At 58.1% G+C, this 14,208-nt stretch overlaps 5 protein-coding genes across 5 annotated transcripts; 2 read left to right on the top strand and 3 right to left on the bottom strand.

Annotated features, from left to right (window-relative positions):
• Nucleotide 1: 1 nt before the first annotated feature.
• Nucleotides 2-394, bottom strand: JDV02_005614 (uncharacterized protein; the record flags this gene model as incomplete). Its single annotated transcript, XM_047986927.1, has 1 exon — nt 2-394. One exon carries the CDS (start codon nt 392-394, stop codon nt 2-4), a length of 393 nt encoding a protein of 130 aa, XP_047842911.1.
• A 2,373-nt stretch (nt 395-2,767) lies between these two features.
• Nucleotides 2,768-3,927, top strand: JDV02_005613 (uncharacterized protein). The gene is made up of 2 exons (XM_047986926.1): nt 2,768-3,189; nt 3,303-3,927. Exons 1-2 carry the CDS (start codon nt 2,937-2,939, stop codon nt 3,629-3,631), a joined length of 582 nt encoding a protein of 193 aa, XP_047842910.1. The 5' UTR covers nt 2,768-2,936; the 3' UTR covers nt 3,632-3,927.
• A 2,219-nt stretch (nt 3,928-6,146) lies between these two features.
• On the top strand, nt 6,147-8,710 carry JDV02_005612 (uncharacterized protein). The gene is made up of 2 exons (XM_047986925.1): nt 6,147-7,731; nt 7,816-8,710. Exons 1-2 carry the CDS (start codon nt 7,303-7,305, stop codon nt 8,548-8,550), a joined length of 1,164 nt encoding a protein of 387 aa, XP_047842909.1. The 5' UTR covers nt 6,147-7,302; the 3' UTR covers nt 8,551-8,710.
• Nucleotides 8,711-8,976: 266 nt separating this feature from the next.
• On the bottom strand, nt 8,977-9,852 carry JDV02_005611 (Formyltetrahydrofolate deformylase; the record flags this gene model as incomplete). The annotated part of the gene is made up of 1 exon (XM_047986924.1): nt 8,977-9,852. One exon carries the CDS (start codon nt 9,850-9,852, stop codon nt 8,977-8,979), a length of 876 nt encoding a protein of 291 aa, XP_047842908.1.
• A 2,333-nt stretch (nt 9,853-12,185) lies between these two features.
• On the bottom strand, nt 12,186-13,204 carry JDV02_005610 (uncharacterized protein; the record flags this gene model as incomplete). The annotated part of the gene is made up of 5 exons (XM_047986923.1): nt 12,186-12,518; nt 12,608-12,642; nt 12,715-12,768; nt 13,052-13,119; nt 13,197-13,204. The coding sequence occupies 5 exons, from the start codon at nt 13,202-13,204 to the stop codon at nt 12,186-12,188; spliced, it is 498 nt and encodes a 165-aa protein (XP_047842907.1).
• Between the last annotated feature and the right edge of the window lie 1,004 nt (nt 13,205-14,208).

Raw genomic sequence — 14,208 nt, 5'->3', positions numbered from 1 at the left:
TTTACTTGGGGCACTGCTCGGGCGTGTCGGCGCACTTGTAGAGCGTGCAGCACACCTGCCCGGGCTTGCAGAAGAATGAATCGCCGCACTTGGGCCCAAAGGTAGGCGAGGCGGGAGGCGCCGTGGAGCTCGTAGTCGTGGTGGCAGGGGGCGTGGGCGTCGCCGTCGTCGTGGTCTTGGTGGGATACTGGATGGGCGGGCACGTCTTGCCGGCCACGCACTCGAGCTCGATGTTGCCGTTATAGTAGACGCCGCAGCAGAGCGGCGTGTCGGGCTGGCAGACCATGTCGCCGCACTTGTCGGGGTACTGCGCGGCCTGCGGGAGCGCGCTGACGGCGGTGGTGCCGGCGAGGGCGGCGACGAGGACGGCGGACTTGATGATGGAGGCGTACATGATGTTGACTGGTTGCTGGAATATGTATGTGATTGTCTATGTGTGTGGTTTGTGTGAAGTTGTTTGAGTTTCAAGGACGGCGAGTGAATGAGTGCTCAGTCTATCGCGTTGAGTGATGTGAGTGTATGGTGGTTGCAATGATGCTGAAGATGATGATGAACATGTTCGAGTTGAGAGGGATAGATGGACGCATTTTATACTTGCAATCCAGATGCCTTGCCCATCTCCAGTAGTGAGGTCAGAGAGAGAGCGCCTCAAGCATTCATCGTGGTTTCACAACACCCGAATAACGGCACTTCGTAATAATTCCCCCCTTCGGCACCGACGCGGCCAAACGCAAATACTCATCTCAGCGGGGGAGTCTCTCCCGAGCCAAAGCCACCTCTCTCTAGAAACATGCACGCGGAAAATGCTCGGAGGGCGAGGGGCCGCCCGTTTGTTGGTGCGTCTGTTGTGGTCGCCGCCGCCGCTGCCGCCTCGCCGGGACTGGACTGGACTGGACCCCACGGCGGCCCCGGACGACGCCGACGCCGGAGAAGGGGGGCCTCGCGGGGGAGGAGGAGGTGGGGCCGGGCTGCCATTTATAGAAGGTCCACTCCATTTACACGACTGCCATCACAGTGAAAAGGAGTGCCAGCCACGGGCCACGGGGGCTTTCAGCCCTCGGCTGCCGGCGCAGTTCGGCAGCGAAGTTCAGCCTTGAATTCGAGAAGGCAAGCAAAGCATCTCCGAGGGGTGTGGCGTGGCGCCCGTTTTCTTCGGCGGGTTTTCAGGAACAGGCCAACACTGACGCTGCGTCGCGAGTGACATGTCTGCGGCGTCCCGGATGACTGAACGACTAGAACTCTCGCTGCCGATACGGCGCCGGGGCTGGAGAGCCATGTTGATGAAGCATTGAGTAGGTAGTGTCTGACTACATGAACGTGTGGTTGGCATGGGATGCCCCACAGCGTTTCTTCGGGAATTGTTCCATGCCGCGCCACGTCTTCGACTTGCATCGGCCCATGGGGCCAAGTGTTGTCCAAGTCTTGCATACTCGGCCCGGTAAACGGTCCGATGTCTCCGGAACCTCGATGTCCGCGCCATGCAATGTCAAGGGATATCAGGTTGGGATTTGCAAGTCCGCGGTATGCGACGTCTCCTCGGAGCCGTCAAGAGCCTCGATATGCCTCGAGCCGGCGACACTGTATTGTGTTAGCATGTTGGGCGTCAGGTCCTCGGTCATGATCAACAAGCTGGCATTGTTAGGCTCGACGATGAAGAGTACCTACTCCCTCCCTTGTCTCATTTGACGTTTCTAATTCCGTTGCCGCCCCGCTCACTGGGCCGTCGTAGTCATGTAAGATCACGAAAGTTGACCTCAGTACGTACGCAGCAAGAGCAGAACTCAGCTGAAATCGTAGTTATGTGTCCGCTTTGAGGACACAGCGTGTGCGCGTGCTGCCAAAGCTGCGGCCTCTCCTAGCGACATCTTGCGGACTTCCCAGCTGTGGGCCTAGCAAAAGGATGTTATGGTATCGCGCATCGGGCGGGAAGAAGCCGTTTGTTCCGTGCTCTCTGCACTCTCCGATGTACTGTCAGTCATGAAAGCCGAGAGACGCTGCGCCGTCAAAAGACTCCTTCCGACGCCGCATGTTCCTGTGCTTCAATCATGTCGGTATGACACGCCGCTGCGTAAACTCCGCGAATTGGCCTGCACGACGCATGTCAACCGCGAAGCTCTGGCTGTGGAGGTGTCGTGCGTCCGGCACTCGATTCGTCTGTTGGCTTGCGTGGTACAACAGGGTGCCGAGGCACAACTGCCGCAGCCAACCTGACGTACATGGCGAATCAGCAAGATGGCAACGCGATGGCGGTTCACTCCTTTAAACTTCTATCGCACAAGTGACACGTCTTCGTGGATGATCGCATTGACTGTTCAAGACAAAATGCTGCATCTGCCCTCATCAGTATCACCGTATCGTCAACCACTACCATGACTCCACAACCAGGCAGCGAGTTGCTCATGATATTAAGTAGCTTTATTACGCGCGTAGATGCAAAGCGTAGAATCCATGTCCACCTGACCGACGGCATGCACCCGGGCGCTTCCGAGACTATTTTCAAGCTTGCCATATTGGGGCTCTCGCTATAGTGACGATCCCCGGACACGGCGCGATGCCATTTCGACACTAACTACTCCCTCTGCACCCCTGCGCCGCCCTGAATGAATGCATTCGGGGGTGTTGGCTGCAGCACTATGATGCTGGGGAGCCGAGGCTGACTGCTTTTGCAGTTGGTGCCAAGCCGCGCAAGCGAATGCGGACCTCAGCCGCACTCGAGCACTGACCTGCCGGGTCCCCGCGCGCTCCTGCGTGCATGCACGCGATACCACGATGAGCGCCACGAGCGCGGGGGAGGCTTAATGAACGAGTTATAAAGCTTTGAGCATTCCCTTGTTGTTGTTGTTGTGCATTATGCCTCAAAGTCGGGTTCTCAGACAAGAATCAGGTTTCCGGAAACGCCTCTTCGATCCGTGACCGGCAAACAAACCATCGTCAACATGAAGACGGCTATCATTCTCTTGCCTACTCTGGTGAGCCTCCTCGGGCGCGTGGTCGCCTTCGACGCGGGCAGCCTTTCTGGACACATCGACGAGATCCCGGCATGTGCGCTCTCGGCCTTTGCCAAGGCGATGCCCGCCGAGGGATGCGACACGACCAAGGTTGATGGTTCGGACATTGAGTGCCTCTGCAAGAACGCGGGACTTATTGCCCGTGATGTGGCGCGAGATGTGGAGGCGCAATGTGCCCTCGGTGCGTTGTTGGCTCGATTCCCCTCCCCCGCCGTAGCTCGTGCGACTAACAACAGCTCGTTTTTGACTAATACCGAGTAACTACGTACTGTACTGACAAGACGCTTCTTCCAGACTTTGGAGGGGCTGTTGGCAAGGCGTGCGGCATTTGGATCGCCTTGAGCAGCTCGGCGACTGACTTTCCCCGCGCGACAAGCATCCTCGGGGACAAGCTTCAAGGCAAGGGCGGCGCGGCCACCAAGACGACCGACACTGTAACCAGTCAGACCACGTCCGCAGCCGCCGCCGCGGGGACGACGACGACCTCACAGTCTGGGACTGCCGCTGCGACGACGACGACGACGACGACTGCATCGAAAGGAGCCGCGGCGGCGCCGGCAGCGTCCGCGTATCTCTCGGGTATGGCGGGGGTTCTCGCCGCGGCGGCAGCGGCCCTTGTGTGATCGATCCCACGTTGCGGCTTTGCGTGTACCGAGTGCTTTGTTGTCAGGACTTGATGCCTTGGCCGTGGACCTGGTGTGGCCTTTTTCTGTCTGTATTTCTTTTTTACCTTGTGGTCATCGCGTGGGTCGAGTTTCCGTTGCGTTCGTGCCTCTGCACGGGATCCCATGTTGCAATATGCTATATGTACATAGTGGCTACCACGCAGGGAAGATGGTGGCTCACGCGCGCTGTTTGACACGTTTGCGAAAGCGAAGGAGCATCGGTCGGAGTGTCGTAGAAGCTAGGATATTCTATGCCAAATATACCACCGCTTATGCAATTTCTCTCGGAAAACATGGGCTTCATTTGCTGCTAGGACTTTTCTTCCGGGAATCGTCGGGTGGGCCTGTGATATGACATGCGTCTTGCTCGATCGCAAGGGTCAATGTGGCCAGTTCCACAAGGCCACAATAGCTCCTTCGACTTAGCTATACCCAAGTATAACCATGCTAGAAGTCGCGAGCTCCATCACCAGGCGTCGATCTTCGCCGCGCTGACTGTGTATGCGTAAGAGTCGGAAACATGCCGCGATGGGCGCTCGCCTCGGCTAGCCTGGACGCCTGGCCGAAGTTGCACGCAAAGAATTACCCGCGACAGCCGAATCACCACGGCGGAAGTCGCCCACTCCGTCGTAAGTATACTCTGCGACGTTGCTACGACTGGATGGAACGGTTTCATAAAGCTGGCAGCAGCACATTCGAGTTTCAACGAACTTCTTGACGGGAGACGGGGGAGGCGGGGGGAGGTTCAGAATTCGCTGCCAAGATTGATCTGACGCTGTTTCAGAACGAGGTCGAGAGTTTGACAATGCGGAGGGGGCGCTTGGCTTCGTGGCGGGGGGATCAGTCCCATTACTAACGTTACTAACATGATCGGCAGTGGTTGCAGTGGCGGTTGATGAGGGTCCGTTTCAGACCCTGATGCTACGGGCTACGGGCACTGACCCGTCTTATTAAAGATCATTGCTGCTAGTTGTACCCCGAGCATGTTTGCATGCTCGTACCGTTCTTGCTTCTGGTACAGGCGCACAGCTGATGAAGGCCGTCTTGATGGGCTATAGAGGGAGGAAGAAGAGCTATATACGTGGCCGCGAGAGAGAGAGAGAGCAGTGAAAGAATCGACCAGCTGGGAGGCTGACCAACTAATAACCCACAACACCGCCCCTCAGCCGAGCCTACGACATGATGCCCGCGATACTAGCCCTTACCCTTTTCTTAGTGTTTCCCCTTTGCCTGCCTTGCCTGCCTTGCCCGGCGAAAAGTTCAAGGCGTGGGCATGCGAAGAGTGCCAAGCACTTTGTTGCCAACAACAAGAGGTGCTCATCATCTGCGCTTGGTGGGCGGCGGCGGAGCCACGGCGGTCCCAGCGTCATAGTAGACATTCCATGTCGCTATAACAGGCGACTTGCGCAGCACCTCGTCCAGGACTGGGATGCTATTGATCAAGGTTGCGACGGCCCATGAACTGGGGCCGGCAAAAAAAAAACATCCCGAACCAGGCGCCCCTTGTCAGCAGTTCGCATATACCACCGCGTCTTCATACCCTCGGCGTGCCGAAAGGGGTGCGAGGTTTCGACGGTTAGCGATCAGGCTTCACGGGTGCTTCCGTGCGATGGGCGCTGCAGAATAGGCTCGGCCACAGAGCGCCCTCTCAACAGGCTAGAATTGTTGCTGCGACAAAAGCGCTTCAAAATTCGCCGACAATGGAGACGGAGGAGCGAGCTCGGGCGGGACGATGCAAACACCAATGCAAATAAGCGTGTTGCGACGGCTCCAGCGCTGACAAAACGCGCCGATTCCCCAGCATCGTCACCCATGGCCACATGGCAACGATATCCCTAGTACGTAAAGAGGACGCCTGGCATCTCCCAGGCGCCCGCCCACTGTGCCACGGAAAGCACTGGCTAGGGAGGCCGCCGTCCCACCTGTGTAAATAATAAGCATCGCGTGCCGTGCAAACGCGTACAACAGCCGCGCGGTCCCACAGCGAGGCTCATGCCTCCCCTGCCCTGGTTCATCAATCAATCCATCAGTGTCATGACTGGCTTGGCGGGGAATGCCGAGCCTCTTGGCTTTTCTCCAACAAGGGAGTGAGTGTCTGGACTCTGGACTATGAACCAGTATATATACTAACTTACTACGGAGTACTGTGTATGACGCCATTTCAACCCCCTTTGAATAATCATGAGCCGATGCTTGGCTAGACGGTTCGACGCCCGCAGCCTCTCGCTGGCCATGGTCGTCAATCCCGCTCGCCGTTACAAGGGCGTCGCTCGTGCACCGCCCACGGGCGCGGCGCATTTTTCGCCGATGACGTGGCGGGCAAAGCCACCCTCATAGTTCGGGACGGCCCTGGGACCTAAGCTCATCATGTTGCTGGGAAACAAAGCGAAGCCGTTCCGGAGAAACGGTGATGAACGCAGCTGTTGGAGTGCTAAGTGAGGGATGTTTTTAGGCGACAGATAAGATGCCGGCGCGACAGACGCTCTAAGACATGGAGGGGGTATGGTCGCGACGGCTTCTTGTCAGTGGGTGCAACGGAGCAGACCTGCGCGGCTGCTCGCTCCTCTGGACGGACGGTGACGCTCACTCGCTCGCTGTACAGAAGCCCGTGACTTTGATCGTTGTTTTGATTGACGTCTGACACTCTCGTTGTGTGGGCGCATGGACATCTTCGTCGCATGTTTGTCATGATACCGCCAAGCCGTCGAGCCGCCGGGCAGAACAGCTAATAACCTACTAGTAATGCGCACCGCACCGCCCCCCAAGGGAGGGAAGGGGTTCCTGTCTCGACCGACCGACGAGCCGCCTGCCTGTTCACCGCGCGTCGTGCGGGATGTCCGGCCAAGCTCCGTAAAATCCGGGGGCCCAATGTTTAAACTGCAAGTCTGCTGATGCTAGCGGTTCGGTTCGCCCAAGTGCAAGTACTACATCACAAGAACAAGCAGCAAGCAAGCCGCCATCACTAAACTTCCTAGCGTGGAGTCGTGGACCCCCCAGTTCATCTTGGCCATCACCATGACCCGAGACTCTTACTCTGCGGGGGGAGGGGCAGGGGCCACCACGACCACGACGCATGACTGATTACTTGACTTGGCTGGATGGGTGGCTGGCACGAGTCACGGCGTGGATGCTCCTCCCTCCTTCTGCCGAACATGTAATCGCAGCCTTCGGTGATAAAGTCTAATTCTTGGCAGCAGATCCCCCCCCGGTCGGAAGCTGCGGTAGGCACGGATCTGGGGGGTTTCCAACTCGATGCGCGCCAAGTCATCTGCGTGTGAGAAGGAGCAAGAGGAGGAGGAGATCTAGCTACTAATGCTGGTGGTATCCGGTTCGGTCTGTTCGCCGCCATGGCCTGCCCTCCTCTCCTGGTGTCGCACCTTTTGACGGCCGTGCGTGCGTGCGCCATCGTCGCTCGCCCGAACCTCTTCGTCATCGATTTCGTGTCCCCGGGACAGGACGTGCAATAGACTCGTTTCCCATTTACATTTCACTACGGTCGAGTTCACCCTAAAACACCGAGTGACCCGGGCTGCCTCGCTCAACCCTTCTCCTACTTCAATCCGTCGTCCCCTACTACTAAGCTATAACACGTCCCGAACGAACGTACCCGCGAATCACCACAGCCATCAATGCGCACGCCCACGGCGCATCTTGGCTTCGGCCTTTTGGGCTTGCTACACGTATCCATCGCCCGTCAAGTCCGCCTAAGCGCCCTCAAAGACACGACACAGGACCGCATCGAAGCCTCCTCGTGGTGCGACCGCGGCTGCTATGAAGCCGAGGCGCTGCAAACGTATCGCTCTTTTGACGCCGCCGCTCCCAAGGTCGAGGTCGTGCTCGCGAATGACCGATGCGATGGCGGGCTCACCTTCATAGAGCCTGACGGCTGGCAAGCCTATGGATCCGGGTTGGCGGTTTTTGACGGCAGAGGGGACCTGGTTTGGACGCCTACGCGCTGGGCCGAGACGAGGGACGCGAGGGTACAGAGCTTCGACAATGCTTTGTACATGACTTTTTGGGTCCGTGACGGGGACTCGGACGTCGGGCATTACATCATGGTAAGAATTGTGCCGTTCCGTCTTGTATCGCGCGGGCATAGGCTCATAGCATGGGATGGCTTGGGCTAACGGCGTCGAAATAAGCTTGACGAGACCTACACCGTGGTCAAAGAAATCCGCCCTGGAGGTGGCATATATGGCGACGTTCAGAGCCTCCTCATCACTGATGACGGCACTGCGATCATCACCATTGATCTGCAGACGAAGAGGCGATCTCGGACGGGCGCTTCTACACGGCACGATCACGGCAGCGTCTTTCAGGAGATTGATCTTGAATCGGGTGCCCTCATCTTCGAATGGCATGCCTCCGACCATCCCACGGATTCGTCCGAAGCCCGGCATCTGGCCCGGACGCAGGCTCTTCCCAACGGAAACACATTACGTTATGGAAGCGAAAGTTCAGGCTTTGTTGAGCTTTCGCCAGAAGGGCAGCGGCTGTGCGAAATGCGTATCGGTCGTACTCGACACACAGCCCAGAGAGGGCGAAGCAGCCGGGTATACCGAGTGTCCAAGTTCCCCTGGGTAGGTCACCCGCATACGAAGCCGTCAATAGCGGTACGCCCAGAGGGAGATGGCGACGAGCACGAGGCCAGTTTGTACGTGAGCTGGAACGGAGCTACCGAAGTGCGCGCGTGGGTGCTCCAGAGTGGACCGACCGCGGACAGCACTGCGTTCATCAACCATTTGACGGTCGAGCGCCAGGGTTTCGAAACGAGGATAGCTGTGCCGGTCAATTCGGAGCGTCACTTGCGGGTGCTTGCGCTGGACAAGGACTGGCGCTTTCTCGGGCACTCGGACAGTGTGCCGCGACGAGGATAGATGGTAGCCTGCTTGGGGTTGGTAAATGCTGTGACGAAGTGACGAATAGCCCTCGATGTATATATGGGAGATGGGGCCGGTTGGGTCATAGAATAGCCTGGATCAACATGTTACTATCGCGCCATGTCGGATGACACGGCTCACATGGGCTGGGACAGTGGGTGGACCGTTTGCAATTCATTGATCGATTGCCCTGTCTGTCTGCCAATGCTCGCAGCGCTCGTATTGTGTGAAGATGCTGGCTGAGCGGCAATCGACGGCAATCGCAAAGCTAGGCCCAAGCGAGCGACATGCAACAAATGTGTTTTGTACGCCGTCAGGGGTCGTTTCTCAATCACGCTTTCTATGCCGCCGAACCATGACACACTCGATGGATCCAAACCAAGGACATTTTGATGCGCCATCCATCTAATTTAAGGCGCCAGCTCAAGCAAATACAACCGTCTTGACGCCGTTGAGAAAGACCCTCTTCTCAGCGTACCAGCGGACGGCGGCGGCGAGGACCTGGCTCTCGACGTTGGAGCCCTCCTCGGCCAGCTCCTTGGTGTCCATGGCGTGGTCGACGCGGGCGACCCTCTGCTCGATGATGGGGCCCTCGTCGAGGTCGGCGGTGACGAAGTGGGCGGTGGCACCGGTGATCTTGACGCCGCGCTCGTAGGCCTGGTGGTAGGGTTTCGCGCCCTTGAAGGAGGGGAGGAAGCTGTGGTGGATGTTGATGATGCGGCCGGACATGGCCTCGCAGAGGGTCGGGGAGAGGACCTGCATGTAGCGGGCGAGGACGATGAGCTCGACGCCGTGCCGGCGGGCGAGGTCGAGGACGCGCGACTCCTGCTCCGACTTGCTGTTGGGGTTCCCGGGGGCGATGGGGAGGTGGTGGAACTCGATGCCGTAGCTGCGGGCGAGGGGTTCGTAGTCGGGGTGGTTGGAGACGATGACGGGGACCTCGATGCGCAGCTGGCCCGTCTTCATGCGGAAGAGGAGGTCGTTGAGGCAGTGGCCGATCTTGGACACCATGATGAGGACGCGCGTCTTGCGGGCCGTGGGGCGGATGTCGTAGGTCATGGACCACGAGGCGGCGAGCTCGTCAAAGGGCGCCTGGAGGTGCTCGGTGGTGAGGAGGCGCTCCTCGCCGGCGGGGCCAAAGTGCACGCGCATGAAGAAGCGCCGCGAGACGGGGTCGCTGAACTGCTGGAGGTCGAGGATGTTGTGCCCGTGGGAGGCGAAGACGGCGGTGACGGCGTGCACGATGCCGGGCTGGTCGGGGCACGTGAGCGTGAGGATGTGGTCGTCGGCGATGGCCATGGTGGAGTATGATTCTGTGCCTTGTTTTATTTTGTTTTGTTTTGTGTTGTCTTGCTGTGTTGTGTTGTGTCGTGTTGGAAGCAACCGGGATGATCGGGTTGAGTGAGTCAGCAGGTTGATGATGAGTGAGGCTGGTGGCGATGATAATGATGATGAAGAGAATGGGTCGACGCGGTGCCGAGTTGAGTCGGGCTGGTCCGTCTGCGAGGGCGATCGTCGACGTTCAATGTGCGCTGATGAGAGCTGAATTGGGGGGGAGAGGTAGGAAGAAGAAGAAGGAGAGCCTGCATCGACAATGATTCACATTCGCAGGGCCTTGAGATGTGACTCTTTTTCCGGCTCATGCGGTCGGTCGAATCCTCGGGCGGTGGAGACGTGGCTTCAATGCCGACTCCGGCGATTTGCCCCACTGCGGGCTCCAAAACCCTGCCAGGGGAGGCCGCGGACTTTTGTCGGCATCTCGGTGAGGTTTCCTTGGAGGGACTCGAATTGGAATTGCTTCGCTCGATGATAAAAAGAAGAAGAAGAATTCATGACAGCACATGAAGCGTGTGATGGTTCTGGTCCGTGGGATACATGGCAGCCATGATCAACACCAGGTCAAAAGGGCTGCGTGTGGTGTGGACACACTTTGATGTGAGACGATGGCCGTCAGCGAGTCGGGGCAAAGCCGGGGTCGCGCTGGCGGCGGCATGGGCATGACATGCCTCCGTGTGACCCGAGGTGCGTCGCGTCACCGGGATGGCGCAATCGTCGCCGTTGTGTTGGTCTGGGATGGTTATTAGGTACGCACATCATGGGTATACCTTCAATTCGGCTGCAGCCCACGGGGTTCATCTCGCAAGGCAGCCGCGACTGCTTCACTCAGTACCTACCCTAGTGCAACTGGGTAGTTGCCAACCAGGCCATTGAGGCATGTCATCTGTTTGATACGTGTAGAAAGTCAATGATGCTGCTCCCCCTGTGCTCTCGGTCATGTCCATGTCGCCTGGTATCGGAAAAACGGAAAGCCTCCTCCAACGTGTCTGTCGGTGAAGTTTGCTTTCACCGGTCGTTAGTGCGGGTTTGGGAAGTATTGATGTCTAAGGGGACTCAACTGTCCGACCTGAAGAGGGGGCCTTGAAGACGCACGGATGGGCCGCGCCACAAACTGCCCATGCGCAATGAAAGCAACGGTGTGCCGCTCTCATCCAGTACGAGGCCACAGGCCTTGAGCTGGTTGTCCGACTGCAACCACAGGCAACCCCTCTGTCAAAGTTTGGGCCGTGGTCATCAATGTCGGTGTTGGGTGGAGAGTGGCCGTGTGCCGCCCGTGTAGGTGGGACCGTGGGACTCTTTGCCTCTGCGTTTGCATTTCGCATCAGACGGTCGTATGTTTTGCTCGTTTACGACACCGTTCCGATGCAACGTCTTGGTATAGTAATAAATGACCGGTGCCTGGCCCGCATGTAGGGCATTGGCAAACGCCCGACTCCCGAGCGAGCGCCGGCGAGATGCTCGTCACTCATAACTTTATTTATTAGGCGAGACGGCATCTCCACCACGACGGGCCCGCAAAGACAATCTTCTGTGGAGGATCTGCGCAGTACGCACGGCCTGCCGGTCAGTGTGCCACGTTCAGTGTGCCGCGTCTTTGGCCATTTCTTTTGCACGGACCCAGACCCAACGCCAAAATCCCCTTGGTGCAGCACTCATCAGACAACAAGTGCGCTCTCCCAGAGGCACGATTACTACTCTAATAAGTACTGCGACTGGCCCATGAGTACGCCTGGTCAAGGCCAGGTGCCGACAAGGGGTTGGAAATGCAACCGTTTCGGCGGCACCCGTCCGAGTGGTCGTCGAGCAGGGCTGTGCAGGTCACCTAAAACATGCAACTCAGCCATGCCGGGCCGTCGAGCGGTCGTCATCGAGCGGGATGCGAGTGTTTCGGGTACCGATCAGTACGAAGTAGTAGTAACATTGTGGGAGCGGCGAGGGGCGGGCCGAAGCAAGGCGCCTGCGCATCGGCATTCCAGTCGCCTCCCCCAAACCAAACCCTCGCTTCCTTCACTATGCCATGTACATCGACTGCTCTATACGAATGGAACAACATCCTCCGATATACTACAAGAACCTCCGAACCACATGTTTAAAAGAAAAACAGGGTTATTGTAGTGTTTCTTTCAGTATCCCCAGCCTCTTGACGGTGGTGCCACGTCCTCCCCGCAAAGAGGCGCCGCAGGGGGAACAGCATCGGCAAACCACGAATGGCCGCGCCACCCTTCCGGACAGCGAAAGCCGTCTTGGGTGTCCGCTGCTGCTGAACCCCCACTACCGAAACGAGAGATTGTCACCTAGGACATGGCGACGCCGAAGACGACGAGGCCGGCGGCGAGCGAGACGGTGATGAGGGTCGAGTCGGCGCCGGCGCCGGCGGCCCTGTTGCCCGCGCTCTTCTTGGTCGTGGTGGCGCTGGCAGACGCGCTCGACTTGGCAGCGGTGCCGGTGCCGCTCGCCGTGTTCGCGGCGACCGACTTGCCGGCCGCGCTGCTGGTCGTGCCCGTGCTCTTGTTGCTCGCCGCCGAGGAGCTGGTCACGGAGGGCGTGGCGGTGGAGCGGACGCTGGTGGTCTGCTGCGCGGCGACGAGGCCGAGGAGCATGAGCACGACGGCGAGGAAGTTGCTGAGCTTGGGGGCCATCATGTTGGGCGGTTTGGATATATGTATATATATATATGTGTGTGTGTGTGTGTGTGTGTGTGTGTGTTTGTGTGTACGCGAGGTGGGCGTTGTGTGAAGGAAGTGGCGCGGGCTGCAAGGAGGTTAGTATTGCGACTCTGTTGCGGCTCTATTTCAGGTCCGTTGTGGCTAGGGTCCGTCTTACAAAGGAGGGTGTCTTGCTTGCCGGTCGTTAGGTCTTGGGGCTGTCTTGGCTGGACTGGTGGATAGAGTGTAAGAAGTGTCGGGGGGAACGCGGTGAACTTTTATACGTAAACGACACGTTCCCACGCCCTTCTCTCGTGGCAGTGATGTGATATGCCCCCTCTGCCCATATCATCGTCGTCATCCTCATATAACCACAGCTGACTACCCACAAGGAGCACAGCACATTATCGTGGCAGTGAAATGCTCCGTCATTTGCCCATGTTTGTCTTCGTCATCGTCATCATCACCGCAACTCGAGACTGGACCTACGGCGAGCACAGTACAGCACAGCACACCATCGAGGCAATGCCATGCACCAAACGACGCGGGCCGGAGTACGAAGTACATCGGGTAGAGTCCGAGTCTATTCGGCGGTAGACATGCTTGTCAGGTCATGGCCATGATACACACCTACACACACACACACACACACACACACACCTACACATAAAGGGAAACGAACGGAGCGTTGCACAGCCCTGGAGACGCAGCCGCCGGCTCCAGTCCCGTCGTCCCCACCCTCATTCATCCCGTCGACTGCGCCAAGCGCGCGCGGGGGCGGCAAACGCACAAGCAACGGTATGGTTAAAAGTTGAGAATGAACCGGTGTCTTGGCATCGCGGCTGTAGAAGGGGGCAGTTCGCGATGTGCCGGCCGGCTCCTGGGATCGACTGCCAGGTACATCTGCGCGAGTGGGAAGGATAATTGCCGCATGTGTTGGAATTGACTCAATCTGCGACTTCGTATGTTTGTCACTTATTGCGCCGAGCATGGTAGTCTACATGGGACTAGTAGAACCCATGAAATCAACCTCACGGGCCGCCTTGCCTCCATGCGGATACGGCCGTCGCTGTCGCAGGGAACTTTTCTCTTCCCCTGTTGCGCCTCCCCTCAGTGGCCATTGGCTTCGGCGCGAAAAGGAACTTGATCAATCCTGCCGGTCAATGTCCGACTAGGATGCGGGCGCGCTCGCAGCGCAGCACAGGGGGGGATTTCGTGGCTGAGCAACGCCCACCGTGCCGCGATGCAGTTGTGGTGGCGGTGGTGGTGGTGAGATGAGAGCAGCGAACGACGGCTTCAATCTCCAAAAAAGAAAAGGAGGGAGTGGGTGGGATTGGCGCCAGCTCACACCGTCTCTTTCTCTCTCCATCTCTCACTGGTGGTGATGGCGGTTTTTTGGAACGCTACCTCCCATTGCTGCAGTGCAATGGGCTTTGCTGCGTAGCGCGATTTGTTGATGCTGTGGACGGTAAGCTGTGACGAAAAAGGACTGGACATGCTGCTGCGGATGTGGATTGCTGTGCGGGAGGGCAGTGCCTTGAAACACGGATTCGGAAGTTGCCATTTTGTGTGTACGGGGTGGAGAGGGGGGGGGGGGGGTCTCCACGCTGATCATATGTTTGCGCCATGGATTGCACTGCCTCTTGAATTGATGTGAAATTGAGTTTCCGCT

The sequence above is a fragment of the Purpureocillium takamizusanense genome, chromosome 5 (assembly GCF_022605165.1).
Source record: "Purpureocillium takamizusanense chromosome 5, complete sequence".
NCBI lineage: Eukaryota > Fungi > Ascomycota > Sordariomycetes > Hypocreales > Ophiocordycipitaceae > Purpureocillium > Purpureocillium takamizusanense.
Note: the sequence above shows the minus strand (reverse complement) of the source record. Positions and strands in the feature narration are given on the sequence as shown.